Source organism: Crotalus tigris, unplaced genomic scaffold (genome assembly GCF_016545835.1).
Source record: "Crotalus tigris isolate CLP2741 ecotype Arizona unplaced genomic scaffold, ASM1654583v1 scf7180000017662.1067850, whole genome shotgun sequence".
NCBI classification, from domain to species: Eukaryota; Metazoa; Chordata; class Lepidosauria; order Squamata; family Viperidae; genus Crotalus; species Crotalus tigris.
In genome coordinates, this window is record NW_024096549.1 from 802,814 (window position 1) to 820,505 (window position 17,692).

A 17,692-nucleotide genomic window follows, 5' to 3' on the forward strand; every position below is an offset into this window, starting at 1 on the left:
GATCACGGTAATTCATGCAATCTGTTTGAAATGTTGTAGTATGGGAAATTCTGAACAATTATGAGCTTGACTGGATATCACAGCTTCTTTTTAATCTAAGTAAATATTCACTGAAACTCTATTTTTTATTATAGTATCTGCTCTTTTAAATTTTTGTTGAAAGATTATAATGGAAGGGAGGCCTAAAGGCAGCCAGAAATGGTAAATTAGACTGTATCAAACAAGAATTCCATCTGTTTGAAAAGTTAAACCCTGATAGACAAATTGATTACTAGAATGAGTAAAATTTGTCATTCATCTGTCATCCTGAATGAACAAGGTGACTATAAATTTAAAAAAGAGCTTTAAAGTTGAGGAGTTAATCACTATGCTAGCATTTTAACATCTGTTATTAGTTATTTGCTTTTTATCTATAACAGTTTCTGTGAAATTAATGATTTATGTGTGATCATCATAATAATTATTTTGAAATATAACTGTTACGATGTTCTTTGAGAATCTATGAGAAAACTTTCCAAAAGTCATCAAGCAAAAAAAAAAAAGTCTGTCTAATTAGCTTGTATTCTTTAAATCCTGTTAGCCCTTTGGGTTTTAATAGCTCTGATGTTTGTCTGTCAACTGACTGCCATTCCCTACTGTTTCTTCTGCCTGTGCAAGCTTGTGTCTTCAGGAGAAATTGGGACACACAATATTTAACATCTCTCAGACTGAAAATTCCAGAGTCATACTTCCCTTTCTTGAAGTATGCTGTCGAAAGAGAACAGGAGTTGCAATTCAGTACTTTCAAAGTCCATTCTATTAACTCTGTTGAACTGATGACTTCCAGTTTGGAAGATGTTTTAATAACGTGGCCTCTAACTCATAAGTCAAAGATGGAAAGAGTTACACTTTATGAACAAGAAACCAAAATCGCCATGAAAAATCTGGCCAAAGGATTCCTTCACACATTTGCATGTTTTGATGCACTGAGGACTGCAACTCTGCCTCCCAATTTCTGGATTACACAATAAATACAATAAATATTTAATGATTTGAGGCTGAATTTTTCAGGCCCTTTTAAGGATATAAGGATTGGAATGGCTGTGGAAGGGTTTTAGAAGGCAATGTTCCATTTCTATTCTTAACCTTTACCCTACCCAACCCTGCCACCCAAATTGACTGAGATTGTACAAATTACCTGTCATTCAGCAGGTTGTCCTCAAAGACTTTCAGCAAAGTCTCACAAAAACTGCTCATTGCATCTCTGTCATTCTGAATATTCTTCAGATAGTTGAACAGACTTTGGGATGAGCATCGCACCTATGAGAAAAAATCCATTTTTAAAAAAAAAAGCCTGGCCTATATAAAGAGGATCAATCTTTCAAAGCATTTTTTTAGATTGAAAAGATTAAATCTTCACTTTGTATCTAGTCTCGTAACATTTAAACTTAACTTACCATTTCACTAAAGGAATAAAAAAAATTCTATGCCAATTATATAAAAGGAACTGGAGATGAAGCTGCTGTGAATTTCTATCTTCTGAGCAACGGAGAGGATGTTCTTTAATCTTTGGGTAGTACGTTTCCTAGAGTGAACAGGCAATGTTCATATTCTCCTTTGACTCTCTAGGGTATGAGCTACCTTGATCCCCAGATCAGGGAGGAGACAACAAGACTGCCCTTCAACCCAGTGCAAAACAATGTTTTTGAACAGGTAAATCCAACTACCAGAAAATTGAACAAACAAACATATACATATACAAATGAACCAATGAATTATAAACAAGCAATAAAGAGAGAAAGGGAGAGAAAGAAAAATCCACCGGGCCTCTTCTTTTTCCCCACCCCAAGGTCAGTGATGACAAAGCCATCCTACTGCTTTTAATATTTAGTGTGAAGTTGTTAGAGTCTTATATACAGTAGAAATATATGTAGGAATAAAGCAGAATACAAAAGCAAACCTTACAGATGCATTAATTATCTTAGGGTATTTATAAAACAGCAGAGGGAGGAATTCTAGAAATACACATACACACACACACACACACACACACACACACACACACACACACATTGTATATGTGTGTAAAAGTCATCTTCAGGCTGGTGTTTTCGGCTTCGTGCTTCTAGGAGCAATGTCCTAGCAGCACGAAGCCAAAAACACAACACTACCTGAAGATGACGAATGAGACTTCGTCAAAACATCACCATATATATGCCACTCTTGATAGATTGCTAGATAGATCATTATGTGCAATGAAGTAAAGCTGAAATGCCTCTCTATGTATTCATCACCAGAACTGACTGAACTGTCGTGTTTCCAGAAAAGGTGTCCAGAGACTTCTGCTGAAGTGTCAAGAGAATTTCTGGCACATAATTCTAATGTTCCTGCAAAATATCTTATGTGTTCTGTGTACATGCTGCCAATGCCACATTTTTCCTGAGAATGAGAAAGAGATGAATAAAGTGAAGGGAGAGGCATCCCTTGTGAATTAAAGAGAAATGGCTGGATCTGAGCCTGGAAATACACTTAAGCAAAGAAATATGTATCTGAAGAGCAGATTAAGGAACTCCAATCTGAATCTTATTTAGCCAAAAACATGAGTTCCCCCCCCCAAAAAAAAACCCCTTATAATAAGTTTAACAACATTTAACTGTAGGCTATGAAAGAAAAATTACACCTTAAAAAAACAGGTTGTCAAGGCCAGGTGGGAAAAATTACTTTGTCCTTCTATCTGGAGCTCTGGGGAAGTGGAACACCAACCTTCAATAAATTCACGTAGTCCTGCAATCTATCTTCCTGTTCAGATACATCCTTTTTGAACACAATGGGAAGTTATCTTTCTATGAAAAAAATATGCTTTCCAAGTGCAGAACCTATTCTTAAATATAACAAAACCAGATTGAAGAAGCCTCCCCCCCCCCAATTTCCAAGCTGGATGTTTAGAATTGAGAAAACTCTTGCTCTACCAAGAATATGTCCTTCCTAAAAGGGATTACAGAAACACAGAGTACAGTTTGATCTCAGAAACTCCTTTCAAAAAAGTTAAGAGGTAATTAATTGGCTGTTTTTTAAAATGTAAACAGTACATTATAGGATCGCCATCTCTCTGAATAATTATTTGAATATCTTGAGGGTTTTTTTCCTGTCTTACTACTCTTAACTAGCAATGCATCTGACCCATCTCTCTGATACAATTTCTGAAATAAGGTTTCATCAAAGTGTCTAAAAGACAATAACACAACTATTTAAATAATTTTGATGCTTCTTTGCAGAGGCATATTTTGTTGCAGCCTAGCTATTCATTGAGCAATCTTATTTTAAAGAGTTGATTACCTATCAATGTGATACTGATTTGACTGAAATTCCAGTTCACTGATATTCTGTATTTCTTTCAATAAGACCAGATCTGTTTTAAGGATCAGCTACCCTAATGAATAAAGAAACTGCCCAGAAACCTTGGATTGCTTGAGGCTTATTCTTGTTGGCTAGCAAAATAGTTTGGCCTCCACCTTCCAGATTGGTAAAACAGCTGACCATAGAAAGAAAGACAGAATGCAACTGAAAGAATGCAACTGTATACTACAAAAAAAAAACCCCAAAAAACTGGCAAGATATTGTCATACCCAGGAGCTTGGCTAATTGCTGGAAAGGGGAAAAGTGACTTAGCTGAATGGTTTTAATTAGATTACCTCTGACTTCTACACCTAAATAAAAAAAATGTATCGAGTGGGCTGGAAATTTTTTTCCAAATTTCTTGTTGGAAATGAATCCATGAGCTATGAAAGTACATGGAACACTCATTACACTGTATTGTAGAAGCATAATAGCTTTCCTGTCCAATGTCCATATTACTATAAAATCTGCATAAGATGGGTGAAAAAGAGCCCTGGAGAATAAGGTTATTCTTCATGCCATATCTGAGATTCAAGATCGGACTGAAAGAGCAACAAAATAATTATTAAAAAGAATTTACAATGTAGTTAAAAACTAAGTACAGACCAGATCAATTTATTAAAGTATACAAAATTACAAAATTGAAATCTTAAATCTAGGCAGTTTTAATTCTAAAGAAATAGTGAAAAAACTAAACAACAAAAAGTAGATAAACAAAAGAGAGAGAGAGAGAGAGAGAGAGAGAGAGAGAGAAGGAGGGAGGGAGGGAGGGAGGGAGGGAGGGAGGGAGGGAGGGAGAGAGAGAGAGAGAGAGAGAGAGGGAGTTTGGTGTAGTGTTTAAAGCATCAGGCTAAAACTTCTAGTCCTTTGTTAGATGCAAAACCAGTTGGGTGACTTTGAGCTATCCATTCTCGCTCTGTCCTAAGAAAAAGGCCATGGCAAACCACTTCCGAAAATCTTGCCAAGAAAGCTTCAGGAACTAGTCCAGGCATTTGCCAGGAGTCAACACTGATTCAAAGGTTTAAATTAAACAATAAGCAACATAAAAGCCAAAAATGTCTATCACTCAGGCTTGTTCAAAAGCCAGAAAACCCAATCAAAGAAACATTCTGTACCTCAGAAGCAAACAAAAAAGGTTTATGCCCAGATTTAAGTTAAAAAAAACCAAAACTGTTGGCTAAAGCAGTGGTTCTTAAACTGGGGGTATATCCTGAGAATACTGGAGCAGTTTGGAACTGCTTGAATCAATTTGGGACCAGCATCCATAACTCTGCTCCCAGAGAATTTTATTTTTCATGGCAACATTTTCCCCCCCAGTTTTTTTACACCCCTCAAGGTGGCGAATAGACCTGATTCTTTCCTCCTATTTTCCCCAAAACAACAAGTCTGTGAGATGGGTTGGGCTGAGAATGACTGACCCAAAGTCACCCAGCTGGCTTTTGTGCCTAAAGCAGGACTAGAATTCAGTCTCCTGGTTTCCAGCCTGGTGTCTTAACTACTAGACCAAACGGCTCACTTGTTAGTAGATCTACCTTCATTCACATATTGCACATTCTTTAAGCTCAGGATTCAATAACTATAATAAAAATAAATTAGAATTTATTAAAATAATACATTGAAATTGGACAGAGCGAGATTTGAGCTTACAACTTTGCACCATTACAAAGACAATCATTCAGACTAGTAGGCTACATAGTGGTGGTCAGCAGAAGAAAGTTTATTTATTCGCCTAAAATGTATTAGGTCACCTAAAGGTAAGTAGAATAAATACATAGTGGGGGATTCTGACAGGAAGACTAATTCTGCTTCCCACCAAAACTGGCATTTTTGCTGAATTAGCTCCTTCCTCCTAATTGTGTAATTAGCTTCTTCCTCCTAATTGTGTAACTCCAGCATGCTTTTGATGGCAACAGAAAGAAGGCTTCCAACCCCCCTTCCCACTGCTGCCCCCAGAGAATTGGAGCTTGCCACTTCTGGGTCCCACAGAGGAGCTGTCCAAGGCAAGAGGTCAGAAAACACCCCCTGAGCCATTTTACCTCCATCCCTACACACACTGCTCTGAAAATCTGGGAGGGGGATGGCTGCTGGCTCCATCAGCCCCCCCAAGCCAGCTTCCTTTTCCATAGCAATGGATTCTAAGATTCTTAGTTCTACCTTCTCCTGTTTGGGGACGAGAGCAGGAGTATCTGAAGTGCGTGTGCTGTGAGTCCTAGTCCCATCTCAGGCACGAAAAACTGGCTGGGTGACCTTGGGCCAGTCATTCGCACAGCCCACCTCACCTCATAGAGTTGTTGGGGGAAAATGGGAGAAGGGAAAAGTATTAACTATGTTTATCACCTTGTGTTATAATGTTTGTTTATTTGATATCTATCTATCTATCTATCTATCTATCTATCTATCTATCTATCTATCTATCTATCTATCTATCTATCTATCTATCTATCTATCTATCTATCTATCTGGCTGGCTGGCTGGCTGGCTGGCTGGCTAGCTAGCTAGCTAGCTAGCTATATTCATTCCCATGCTCAATGAATGTTGCTTCAACTATCTGTGGACCTAAGCAAATTAAAAAAATAGCAGGACAGAAAGAGGGAGAGAAATGCTTTCGACATTCCCTACCATCTTTCAGAGGAGGAGGAGGCGGGAGAGGGAGAAAAAGGTAGAAGGAATAGAGAGCACTGCAGGAGAAAATGTTGAGAAGACTGAGCTCACTCTTAAAGAAGTCCAATCCCCCAAGATCGATCTTCTTGCCTTCCTGCACCTCCTTCCTACTCTGAAAATTAAAATCAGGAACTGGTCGCTCTCTGTTTGTGTGTGCCATTTAGTGCCCTCCCAAGTAATGAATGCTCTTTGTGAAGCTCAGGAGAAAATAAATTTTAATTTCTGTGGTACACTTTGCTGTTCATTAAGGATGTATAAACCATTCGGTAGGAGGAACAGCTCACTGGGGTGGTATATGCTCCAACGGAAGCATGTGCGATTCAGGTGCTTTGGTCTCTGTGAGGAACAAAATGTTTTGATCCAGATACAATTTTGTGCACTATAGTACTGCATTGTTTCTAGATTTAAATGCTGACACTATCCTAAAGCGGTACATCAAAATTATGCTTCAGTCAAACTTGACTTCTAGTGGCAAGCATGTGACCATATAGGATTTTTTCTTGATAACAATATAGAAATGGTTAACTATGGGCTTCTTGTGGATTTTATTTATTTATTTTATTTTATTTTATTTTATTCATTCTTTCATTCATTCATTCTCCTCACTCTACATTACAGGTCTCAGGTTTCTCCTGGAGACCTCCAATCTGAACATTTACCAGCTCATATCTTTCTTAGTTTTTTGAAATCAGCCAAATTTGGTTAGGTGCTACTTTATTACCAATAACTAAAATCACATTACGAAGTATTCCAAAAGTGTTTTTTTTTTTAAATTCTTGCAGGAAACCAAAGCTTCACAATAAAGCTTGGAGGGAGAACACGTGTTATAAATGTATCATTAAAACCAACAAGAGACTTATTAACAAATAGCTCCCACTGATTTTAATGTGACTTAAATTTTAACAAATTATGAGAAACAAATTGACAACTTTTAAACAATGTTCGGTTGAAAATATTACAAGAGAAAGGAAGCTGGAATAACCGACAATCACTTGTTATCTTCTATATAGTCAAAGAAAGAGAGAATATTCAAGTCATGAAACCCTGCTGAATACATTTTATGAGAAACATAAAAGAAATCTAGCCTTTTCTTCACAATCGGTAAATGCCCCATATTAGCATGGCTTTAATTTTCAAGAAAAGGAATGCTAGTTTCAGAAGAAGGTATGTTTGTGAATGTGTCTTTTTCAAATAGCTTAAAATTTCTCTTATATTACTAATGTCTGCAACACTACAGGATGAAAAAGAGGTCTGTAAGCAAAGTGGTACAAACTACTTCAAACATATTAAATCATAATAGATTACCCCATCTTGCATATTCATACTTGCTTTAAGAGACTTGTATTCCTAATTATCAACCACTCGCTTCCAGAAATTGGCAGCCAACAATATTAACTCTTGAGTAATATTCTTAAAATATTCCTTCCGTGTGTTAAGTGATAAAACTGTTTCAAGCAAGTAAGTTCTTATTCCCTTACTGTTGATTCAGTTAGGCCTCCAATTGATACAGTGAGACCTGTCAGAATGTGGTAGCGATAGGACGCTAATCCCAAAAGCTGTGTGACTCTGGGGAAGGCCTGGGATGGAGCATTCCAATTGAAAGTTACAGCTTCTGACCTGCGAAAAAAATGAAAACAAGTACAAAAGAAAATAGGTCACACAAACATAACTATCTTTCATGCCAACTATCTTTGGCATCTTGAAAATGCCAAAATGAAGAAATTGTTTTTGCTATTCAACAGAATAAATGTATTTTAAAGCAGCACAGTGTTATTTCACCATCTTAGAACACTTCTTTAAAGGTATAACTAAAATCAATACATTCATGGTTTTTGCTGCAATGCAAGGCAAATCATTTTGCTTTGAGTTGCAAAATATTCTGATAGGGCAGATTTACTGAAGTGTGAATACACTACAAATGAGTACTTAAAACCCTTCCCTTGGAGGGAGTTGGGGAAGGATGTGAAACAGCTGAAGAGCAGTGGAGAAAGATTTTAATACTAATATCTTCTAACCATATCCACTTGAGGTAGTTCCTCTTTTCAAAACAGATTTCCAGTCTATGGTTACCAACATTTGCCTATAACCACAACTTAAATTGATGGGTTTCTCTTCATATGTACAGCAAAGGTTTCTTATCCATTCAGGACTGATTACTGAAGCAGAACATCCAGATTCAGTCACATTTTTGTTCCATACAGTATTAACCTTGTGAACTCTAAAGCTTCTTCCTTCCGTTATGTATTCAAGATGGATAGTGATTAATATGTATATATTACTTATATGTAAGGGTGTAGGTCTATACATATATTGTATATAGTATGTTTTAAATTTGTGTTATGTATGTGTACACTTGGAGAGCAAGCAACTAAATTTCATTTTTAATGTGTGCCCACAGGGAAAAAAAATGACAATAAAGGTTATCTAATCTAATCTTATCTAATTACCTTGGAAATATCCTCTCCAAATCCTCCCGATGGGGTATGTGTGGGACTGGAGGGTTATCAAAGTAAAGGAGGGTGAGGAACACAGATCCTGCATGACCTCGATATCGGTCAATTTTTTCAGCTGACTGTTGAGCCACAGAGCACATAATCCGCTTGGAACTGAAAGTTAAAACACCATTTAAGAGAAAAATCCAAATCACGCATTGCGAGTTGTTTTACTCTGCCCTGAATAACCCTCCTCCCACACCAATATTTCAGACTTCTGCTAAAAAATCTTTCCAGAAAGGGAGGAAAAAAGCCAAATGGTTGTAAAAAGCAACAACAGTATCATTATTTTTGCCACAAGGTTGAGGAGCAACCCATTAGATCTCGGGTCAACAACAGTATCATTATTTTTGCCACAAGGTTGAGGAGCAACCCATTAGATCTCGGGTCTCTCGGCAGCTACAGTGGGTAAGACTTGGAATAGGAAGACCCAAAATTAAATCGGTGACTGGGCAGCCATTGCTTCCCAATTCAACCTCTTTGAGAAGTTACAATTTGTATTCCTTGAGCCCAGGCAGATGCAAGACAGGACCTGCTTAGGTCTTTCATTTAAAGTAGTGATAGGAGCAAACGATGGCAATCAGTGGGAGTGACTCTTGCAGACGCCTTTCCAGAAAAGGCTGATTGCTTAACCGTATAAAAGGCTGACATAAAATGTTTGCAAAGTACATACACATTTGCATCAATTAAGGCTGGCTCAGTCCTGGTTAACAACAGGGTTACTTCCATCAAACTCGTCATAGCAGCTTCTCTCACCCTGTTGAAGTAAGCAAACACCAACATAATTTGCTAATGTTAATTTCCAGTAAGCTTCATATAAATTTATAAATCCACAATGATTCTGTGATCAGAATAAAATGTGTTAGTGTATATATCATACATATACTCAATAAAGGATCCAAGATGTTTTTGTTTGGGGAGGTAGATCGCTGAAGCAAAGCCAAGCACAGTCAATCAGGCATACAAGTTTTGCAGCCAAACCTCTAGGGAACTTTCTACATGCCACGTCTCTATTAATGCTCACCTCATTTTTTCTAATTTCAGGGAACAATTTTCAAAGAAGAAATATGAGTATATGTGCATGGGGACAAAAAAAAATAAGCAATAATTGGAGAAAGACAGTAAGTCTTTCATGCAGAGGCATGAAAACTTGAGTTCACGGACACAACTGAGAAATGAGATTCTCGGCTCCTAAAATAATGCTTACCCCAACCTTAGAGTTCAAAGCATGCAGTCTTCAGTGTTGTTAGTGATTTTTATTAATTATAGGATTTCAAAAGTACAAAATATACCCAGCTCCACTTTTGTTTTTTCTTTCATTTTCCTAGAGCTTCTGAAGCACACCAATAATTTGGTATCATATCATCAATTTGTTTTGCTTTTTAAAAGAAAATAATTCCTCCAATAGGTGTGTGAAGTATCTTTCGTCCCAACCTCCAAAAGGAAGGGCAAGAATTTCAACTCTATTTGGTGACACTGCTTCACCATCATACTTCCAGCAACCTTTGTCCTATTGTGTAGGGCAGGGGTCCCCAACTCCCAGTCTATAGACTGGTACCAGGCCACGGCATGTCAACAGCTGGTCCACACAAACAAGCAAGCCCTATCCGCGAGATGCAGGCAGCACACAAAACCACGCACCCTCCGGTCCGCGGAAAAACCTCCCTCCATGGAACCGGTCCCTGGTGCCCAAAAGGTTGGGGACCTCTGGTGTAGGGCTGATGTACTGGCCACAGTTCCTATTGGACAAAGATTTCTTTTGGAAGAATTAATCACACTAGATTAGACCTTTGTGGAACTAGATAGAACTTTGTGCTAATCAGTTACAGGTCAGCATACCAAAATCAATCTCATCCATTTTGAAACCATTCTATTTTCATTAAATAAATATATATGTTTAATGTGATTAAATGTCTTTACTTAGTTACTTTTATCTTGGTTTTCAGATAAGTAGGAAAGAGCAATTTAAAAGAAAAAGACAGGCCTTGCCATCCCCTCACAATCTATATAGAAAGCAGTGGAGAAAAAAAGAAAACAGTTTGTTAAGGTCAGAAAGAACTGGAGAATAATATGCTGGCATTTACATGCAATTACATGCAGATATGATTCTATCTTCCCATGAAATGCTCACTGAAATATCAGTTTGTCATATTTTCTTTGTTCCTTTGAATAACTGATTGGACAAACAAAAATCATAATCATATCACTGACTTATGCAATCAGGATGTACTGCCTTCAGCCATTCTAGATGTGAACTATCAATTAGGACTACCATATGTGGGCTGCAATATTCAGACAATGAGTCGATGGAAAAAAACAGTAAAGAAAGGTCTAGCACACTGCTGCCATCCAGCAGTCATCCAGATGTTTGCAATCCACATATGATATCTTTATCTTCACTGCAGCGGATTTGTTCCTGGCAAAGAAAACAAAGGAAGCTTTTTTCAGCTGCTCCTTCTTGGCTGAAATTGTGCACCAAAGAGTGCTTCCTTTGCCACAATGTTTTTCCTGCAAATATGGATCAGATATCGTAGCCCTAAATAACCTGAGCTTTTCTCTAGGTGTTCCTGTTATATGAAGTATGAAGAGAATGACCAGTCTTTTTAAACAGTAGATTCCCATTTCTGAAATATTTAATTCAAGGCATTTTGTTTTCTAGGCTTCTAAAACTGGAAATGGTAGCATTTTTTGTTTTTGTCAAATGTATCTATTTGAACAGATTATTATAGATAGAACATAGTCAAACTAGAGTCTTGGACTTCAAGAGAGCTCATTTCAATAAACTTAGAGAGGGCATGGGAAGGATTCCATGGATGAGAATCCTCCAGGGGAAAACAACTCAAGAAGCTTGGGAAATTCTGAAAAACGAGATAATAGAAGCCCAGTCTAGCACAATACCAACAAAGAGGAAAAATAACAGCTCTCAAAAGAAACCAGCATGGCTGCATAAAGAACTCTCTGTTAAATTGAAAGATAAAAAGGACAAGTATAGAAAGTGGAAAGACTAATACTAATAACTAAATCAGAATATCAACAAATAGCCGAGCCTGCAAAGATGAAGTGAGGAAAGCTAAGGCTCATAATGAACTAAGGCTTGCGACCAAAGTCAAAAATAACAACAACAACAAAAAAGCTTCTTTCAACATGTAAAAAACAAGACAAAAGTGAAGGAAATGATTGGTCCATTAGTGGGCAAAAGTGGCAAGAAGGTGACAAGCAATAGGGAGAAAGCAGAACTATTTAACTTGTTTTTTGCATCTGTCTTTACACAAAGGGAAAAAAACAGACCAACCTATCAAAAATAGTGCCATAAAAAACAGTATAGAAACACAACTTAAGATAGGCAAGAAAATGATAAATGAGCACCTGTCCAGCCTAGACGAGTTCAAATCACCAGGACCAGATGGATTACACCCGAAGGTTCTCAAGGAACTGGCAGATGTGATCTCAGAACCACTGAACTATATTTTTCAAAGATCCTGGAACACAGGGGAACTACCAGAGGACTGGAAAAGAGCTGATGTAGTTCCCATCTTCAAAAAAGGAAAAAAAAATGGATCCAGGAAATTACAGACCTATCAGCCTGACCTCAATACCTGGGAAGATTCTGGAAAAGATAATCAAACAACGAATCAGCGAACACCTAGAGGCAAACAAAATCACTACTCAAAGCCAACATGGGTTTGTCAAAAACAGATCTTGCCAGACAAACCTTATTACATTCTTTGATCAAGTGACAAAATTAGTGGCTCAGAGGAATGCTGTGGATATAATTTACTTAGACTTCAGTAAGGCATTTGAAAAAGTAGATCACAACCTACTACTCGATAAGATAGAAAAATGTGGATTAGACAGCATCACCACCAGATGTATTCATAGCTGGCTAACTGGCCGTACTCAGCGTGTGGTCCTCAATGGAACTGCATCTACATGGCGGGAAGTGTGTAGTAGGGTGCCCCAGGGCTCTGTTCTAGGCCCAGTGCTCTTCAACATCTTCATCAACGATTTGGACGAGGGGATAGATGGGGAACTCATCAAATTTGCAGATGACACCAAGCTGGCAGAAATAGCCAACACTCCAGAAAACAGGCTTAAGATACAGGAGGATCTGGACAGACTTGAACACTGGGCGCTATCTAACAAAATGAAAATCAATGGTGAAAAAAGTAAGGTTCTACATTTAGGCAAGAAAAATCAAATGTGCAGGTATAGTATAGGGAGTACCTTGCTCAATAGTAGTAACTGTGAGAGGGATCTCAGAGTCCTAGTGGACAATCACTTAAATATGAGCCAGCAGAGTGCTGCAGCTGCCAAAAAAGCCAACACAGTGCTGGGCTGCATTAACAGAGGGATAGAATCAAGATCATGTGAAGTATTAATACCACTTTAAAATGCCTTGGTAAGGCCACACTTGGATACTGCATCCAGTTTTGGTCACCACAATGTAAAAAAGATGCTGAGATGTCTAGAAAGAGTACAGAGAAGAGCAACAAAGATGATTAGGGGACTGGAGGCTAAAACCTATGAGGAACAGTTGCTGGAATTGGGTATGTCTAGTTTAATGAAGAGAAGGATAAGGGGGGACATGATAGCAGTGTTCCAATATCTCAGGGGCTGCCACAAAGAGGAGGGAGTCAAGCTATTCTCCAAAGCACCTGAGGGCAGGACAAGAAGCAACAGATGGAAACTAATCAAGGAGAGAAGCAACCTAGAACTAAGGAGAAACTTCCTGACAGTTAGAACAATTAAACAATGGAACAACCTGCCTCCAGAAGCAGTAAATGCTCCAACACTGTAAGTTTTTAAGAGGAGACTAGACAGCCATCTGTCCAAAATGGTGTAGGGTTTCCTGCCTGAGCAGGGCGTTAGACTCGATGACCTCCAAGGTCCCTTCCAACTTTATTATTATTATTATACTCTATGTGGCTATATACACATTTACATTAATTTGTCTGCTTTTTATAGCTTGTACTGCATTTTTAACATTTCTTAATGCTTTATTAGAACCTAAAAATATAAATCTAGGTTGAAAGGGCAAAATACATATTTATTCATTCTGCAAGGTTGGTATGGATAGGACTATAGGGCCATATAATGCTTCAAAAACAACTTAAAAGAAAACACTTTGGATCTTCCACAAATGCAACACTTTCCTGCAAATATTTAAAGTTGTCATGTCCTTCTTTCAGACTTTCATGAAATCTGAAAAAAGCATATAAATTACATAGCTCTTTTAATGAATAGGAGAAATATGCTTTGCCAGGCAAGATTCAAAGCACTTCTTCCCAATAATTTTCAAACTATATATTGATGAAAGTTAGCCCAGAGAAGAAATATTAAAAAGGGCAGAAAAATATATTTTTCTTCAAAAGGACTTTTTAAAACCAAACCTGGCCCCAAATCTATCTCTCTGCCCCAAGCAAGACTTTAGCCCTATACAAATGCATATGTAAAACCATCAGAAAGTTGAAGCCAGAGCAATCAAGAAGACAAAAGAGAAGATCTGCATACCCCACCCAAACCCTAGGAGTCAGCCCCATCACCTGGGAAGCAGGATATGATAATAGAATTAAACCACAGATATCAAGGCCTAGACAAACACTCAGAAACAGCCTCAAGGTTCATGCCACAGGAACAGGAAACTATTCCAAACAAGGCTAGAGGGGGTATAAAAGCCTACTGCTCCATGTGCTCAGCCCTTCTCCTTCTCCTTCTCTTTGCCGCCCTTCTCTCTCCTCTGCACTTTCCTGAAGAACCACCTTTCTGCAATAAAGTGTAACCTTCTTCCCAAAGCAGTCGCCATGTTTGCTTATTTATTCCCGGCTTGGATGAACCAGGATGAAGACTTTACTTCTAACAATTTGGCACCCCGAGATGGGACTCCAGGCTAACCTCTCCAATGGACTGAGACTGGTAAGCCCCATCTTGCCGGCAGCAGACCCCCTTGTGTCTGTGGATGGGTCTCCCAGGCCTTGCCCATGTGGAGCTAGGGTAGTAAAGGGAGTTTTGAGAGTTTGAGCTCAAGGGCTGCTTTGGAAAGAAGGTGAAGGTGAGTACCTCTAAATTTTAAGTTTAAAGCGTAGGGGAACATAGAAAATTTGTGTATTTCTGTTTGTGTGAGTGAGAAGACTTTTTTTTCCCCAATCACAATTGGATTTTGCTCCTTCTGGTCTTTCCTAGCCGCAGAAAGGATCTGTTTAATTGGCAGAACCTGGACAGCATGGGGGTTGGCCAGAGCACAGAACCTTTTATTAGGGAAAAGGGAGAGACTGTGTGAAAATGAAATGGAATGAGTGAATGAAAGAATTGGATTTGGGCAACTAGCTGGTAAGGCTCTGTAAGCAAAGCAAAGTTTGGAAAGAAGTCTCACAAGGAGACTTCGACTGTTAGGAAAGAAGTCTCACAAGGAGACTTCGACTGTGTTAGGAAAGAAGTCTCACAAGGAGACTTCGACTGTGTTAGGAAAGAAGTCTCACAAGGAGACTTCGACTGTGTTAGGAAAGAAGTCTCACAAGGAGACTTCGACTGTGTTAGGAAAGAAGTCTCACAAGGAGACTTCGACTGTTAGGAAAGAAGTCTCACAAGGAGACTTCGACTGTGTTAGGAAGAAGTCTCACAAGGAGACTTCAACTGTGTAGTGTATGAAAGAAAAATAGACTTTGCTTAGGGCTTTGCTGGGAAACCAATTTGGCTAAATAAAGGTACTTAAAAAGGAAAATAAGAAATAGTGATTCTCTCTCTCTATCTCTCTTTCTCTTCTCTATGCAACCACGTGGTATGTTTAAAATGTGTGCCTTCCCTAACTTGAGTTATCTGAAATTTATGGTGGGAATGACTAGGATATGTAAAACTAAGTCTTCTGTTCTCTTGTCTTTGTGTATATATGTTTGTCAAAGTCTGTGTGAGAGGTAAATGTGACTGTTAACTGTTTCAAATCCAAAGGAAAAAGAATTTTAAAGTCTGCTAGAAATTCTGCTTAAAATAAGCCACAAAAAGGAACTACCTCACTCTGTTTGTCTGGCCAACAAACAGAGTGAAGAAAAAAATTGTGTTTGTTTGTTTGTTTGTTTTCCTCTTTCTCTCTGTGTACGCTCAAGAACAGCCTTAAGTTACTAGGAGGGATTGTTTTAAGTTTATCTGTTGGAAAAGTTTCACTTGCAGTTACTGTATGTGTTTTATCTATCTTTTTCCTGAAAAATGTGTGTCTATCTACAAGAGCCTTTTGAAGCTCAAGTCTGCTTGTGTGGGGAAATAATTTTCCTAAGTTACTTTTCATATCCTATCACTTATTGTTGAAGCTACTATGAAACTTTTCTTATCCCAAATATATTAGCATTTCTCAATCTCTAAAACGATGTGGTCTATTTTAGAATAAATGTTCTCCTACCCTTGGCAAGTTGCACATCTTAAAATATTAGGCTTTTAAAATTATTTGGAGTTTTCAGCATTTTCAAAGTGCCTGCAAGCTACCCCCCTTCCAATTCTTTTCCTGCCCTTTGTTCTCCATACCTTTTGTCTGCCTCTCCTGGTAGAGTCCACCCAGAAAGCGGGGGGGGGGAGACCTTGTTCTTGTATCTTTCAGCCCTGAAACCCTCTCCCAAGTCTTTGGAAGCAGAACACACAGACCCAGATGCTGCTTCCATCCATTTGAGCCATGGAATTGAGTTTTGAATCCAGCCATCCACTAAAAAGCCACCATGCAATCTAAGTGGAACATCTTCCCAAGTCCTACCATTTACCCAGATGCCTGTGAGAGCTGCAGAAGGAAGGTGGTGCCATGTGAAGCCTAAGGAGAGAAAATTAGACTGTGGGGGGAGGGTGGAAACGCATTGTAAACTTTTATTTCTTGCCCCATTTGTATTGTAACAAGCCAGTTGAATGTATTAATGGAGAGATGGCATTTAGGAATAGTGGCAGAACAAGTACTGAACACCTTGGACTTCTATCTGGTGGGAGGGAAAATTTATACAGAATGTTTGTATTGACTATTTTGTAAAAGTGCACACACACACACCATTCAGAGTCTATCCCCTCCACCTACCTTTAGTAAAGTTCCCCCCAGGCTGATTTTTGCTCTATTGCACCAAAGCTTTGTGGGATCAACTTCCAACAGATAACAAGGGGGAGGGAACTAGGCCCCCTCAGGTGATTTGCAATTCATATGCCCTGACTAAGGAAGTAACAGGAAAAATCCCAAACTTATGCCCTGAATATTTTGCACTGTTGAGCTCAAATTGGGATTCCTAGAACTCATTATGTGCAATTTAAAGACAATTTAATAGCCTGGCATATTGGCTAACCTCAATTGGACATTACAAACCTGGATGCACTGAATTAAGAGCTAAGGCAGGAAACAACCCTTGAAATTGGGCAGCCAGTGGTCATGTACTAAGGAGAACCATGGCTGTGAAGAATTTTGGGGGGTATGCAAACCTGACTGGAAGCTAAAGGTGATATCCAACATTTGAAAATGATTGGCACAGAATATTGGATACTATAAATTTCTTTTCCACCTAACAAAATTTTGCCCTGACTTTTAGAACTTTATGGGTGCAAGCTCCCCTTTTGGGAGCCACTAAAGGGATCTTTTTCTGCTGCCTCCATTAATGTCTTATTTTTCTTTTTTCTTTTTTTTTTGCTTAACAGTTTGCCTACCAAGTCTCTCTGACCAGATCAATTTTAATGTTGTGCCAATAAGTGTGTCATGAATACACACTTAAGGCACAAAGCGGGGATTGATGAAAGTTAGCCCAGAGAAGAAATATTAAAAAGGGCAGAAAAATATATTTTTCTTCAAAAGGACTTTTTAAAACCAAACCTGGCCCCAAATCTATCTCTCTGCCCCAAGCAAGACTTTAGCCCTATACAAATGCATATGTAAAACCATCAGAAAGTTGAAGCCAGAGCAATCAAGAAGACAAAAGAGAAGATCTGCATACCCCACCCAAACCCTAGGAGTCAGCCCCATCACCTGGGAAGCAGGATATGATAATAGAATTAAACCACAGATATCAAGGCCTAGACAAACACTCAGAAACAGCCTCAAGGTTCATGCCACAGGAACAGGAAACTATTCCAAACAAGGCTAGAGGGGGTATAAAAGCCTACTGCTCCATGTGCTCAGCCCTTCTCCTTCTCCTTCTCTTTGCCGCCCTTCTCTCTCC

At 38.6% G+C, this 17,692-nt stretch overlaps 1 protein-coding gene across 1 annotated transcript in view; it reads right to left on the reverse strand.

The window, feature by feature from the left end:
- The window catches only part of TBCD (tubulin folding cofactor D), a 164,157-nt gene that overhangs the window by 12,531 nt on the left and 133,934 nt on the right, over positions 1 to 17,692 (reverse strand). The window contains exons 31-34 of the mRNA XM_039335830.1: positions 9,202 to 9,285; positions 8,484 to 8,642; positions 7,515 to 7,653; positions 1,178 to 1,299 (exon numbers count right to left, since the gene is read on the reverse strand). Coding sequence (XP_039191764.1) covers positions 1,178 to 1,299; positions 7,515 to 7,653; positions 8,484 to 8,642; positions 9,202 to 9,285 — 504 coding nt within the window. The remainder of the gene's footprint in view (positions 1 to 1,177; positions 1,300 to 7,514; positions 7,654 to 8,483; positions 8,643 to 9,201; positions 9,286 to 17,692) is intronic.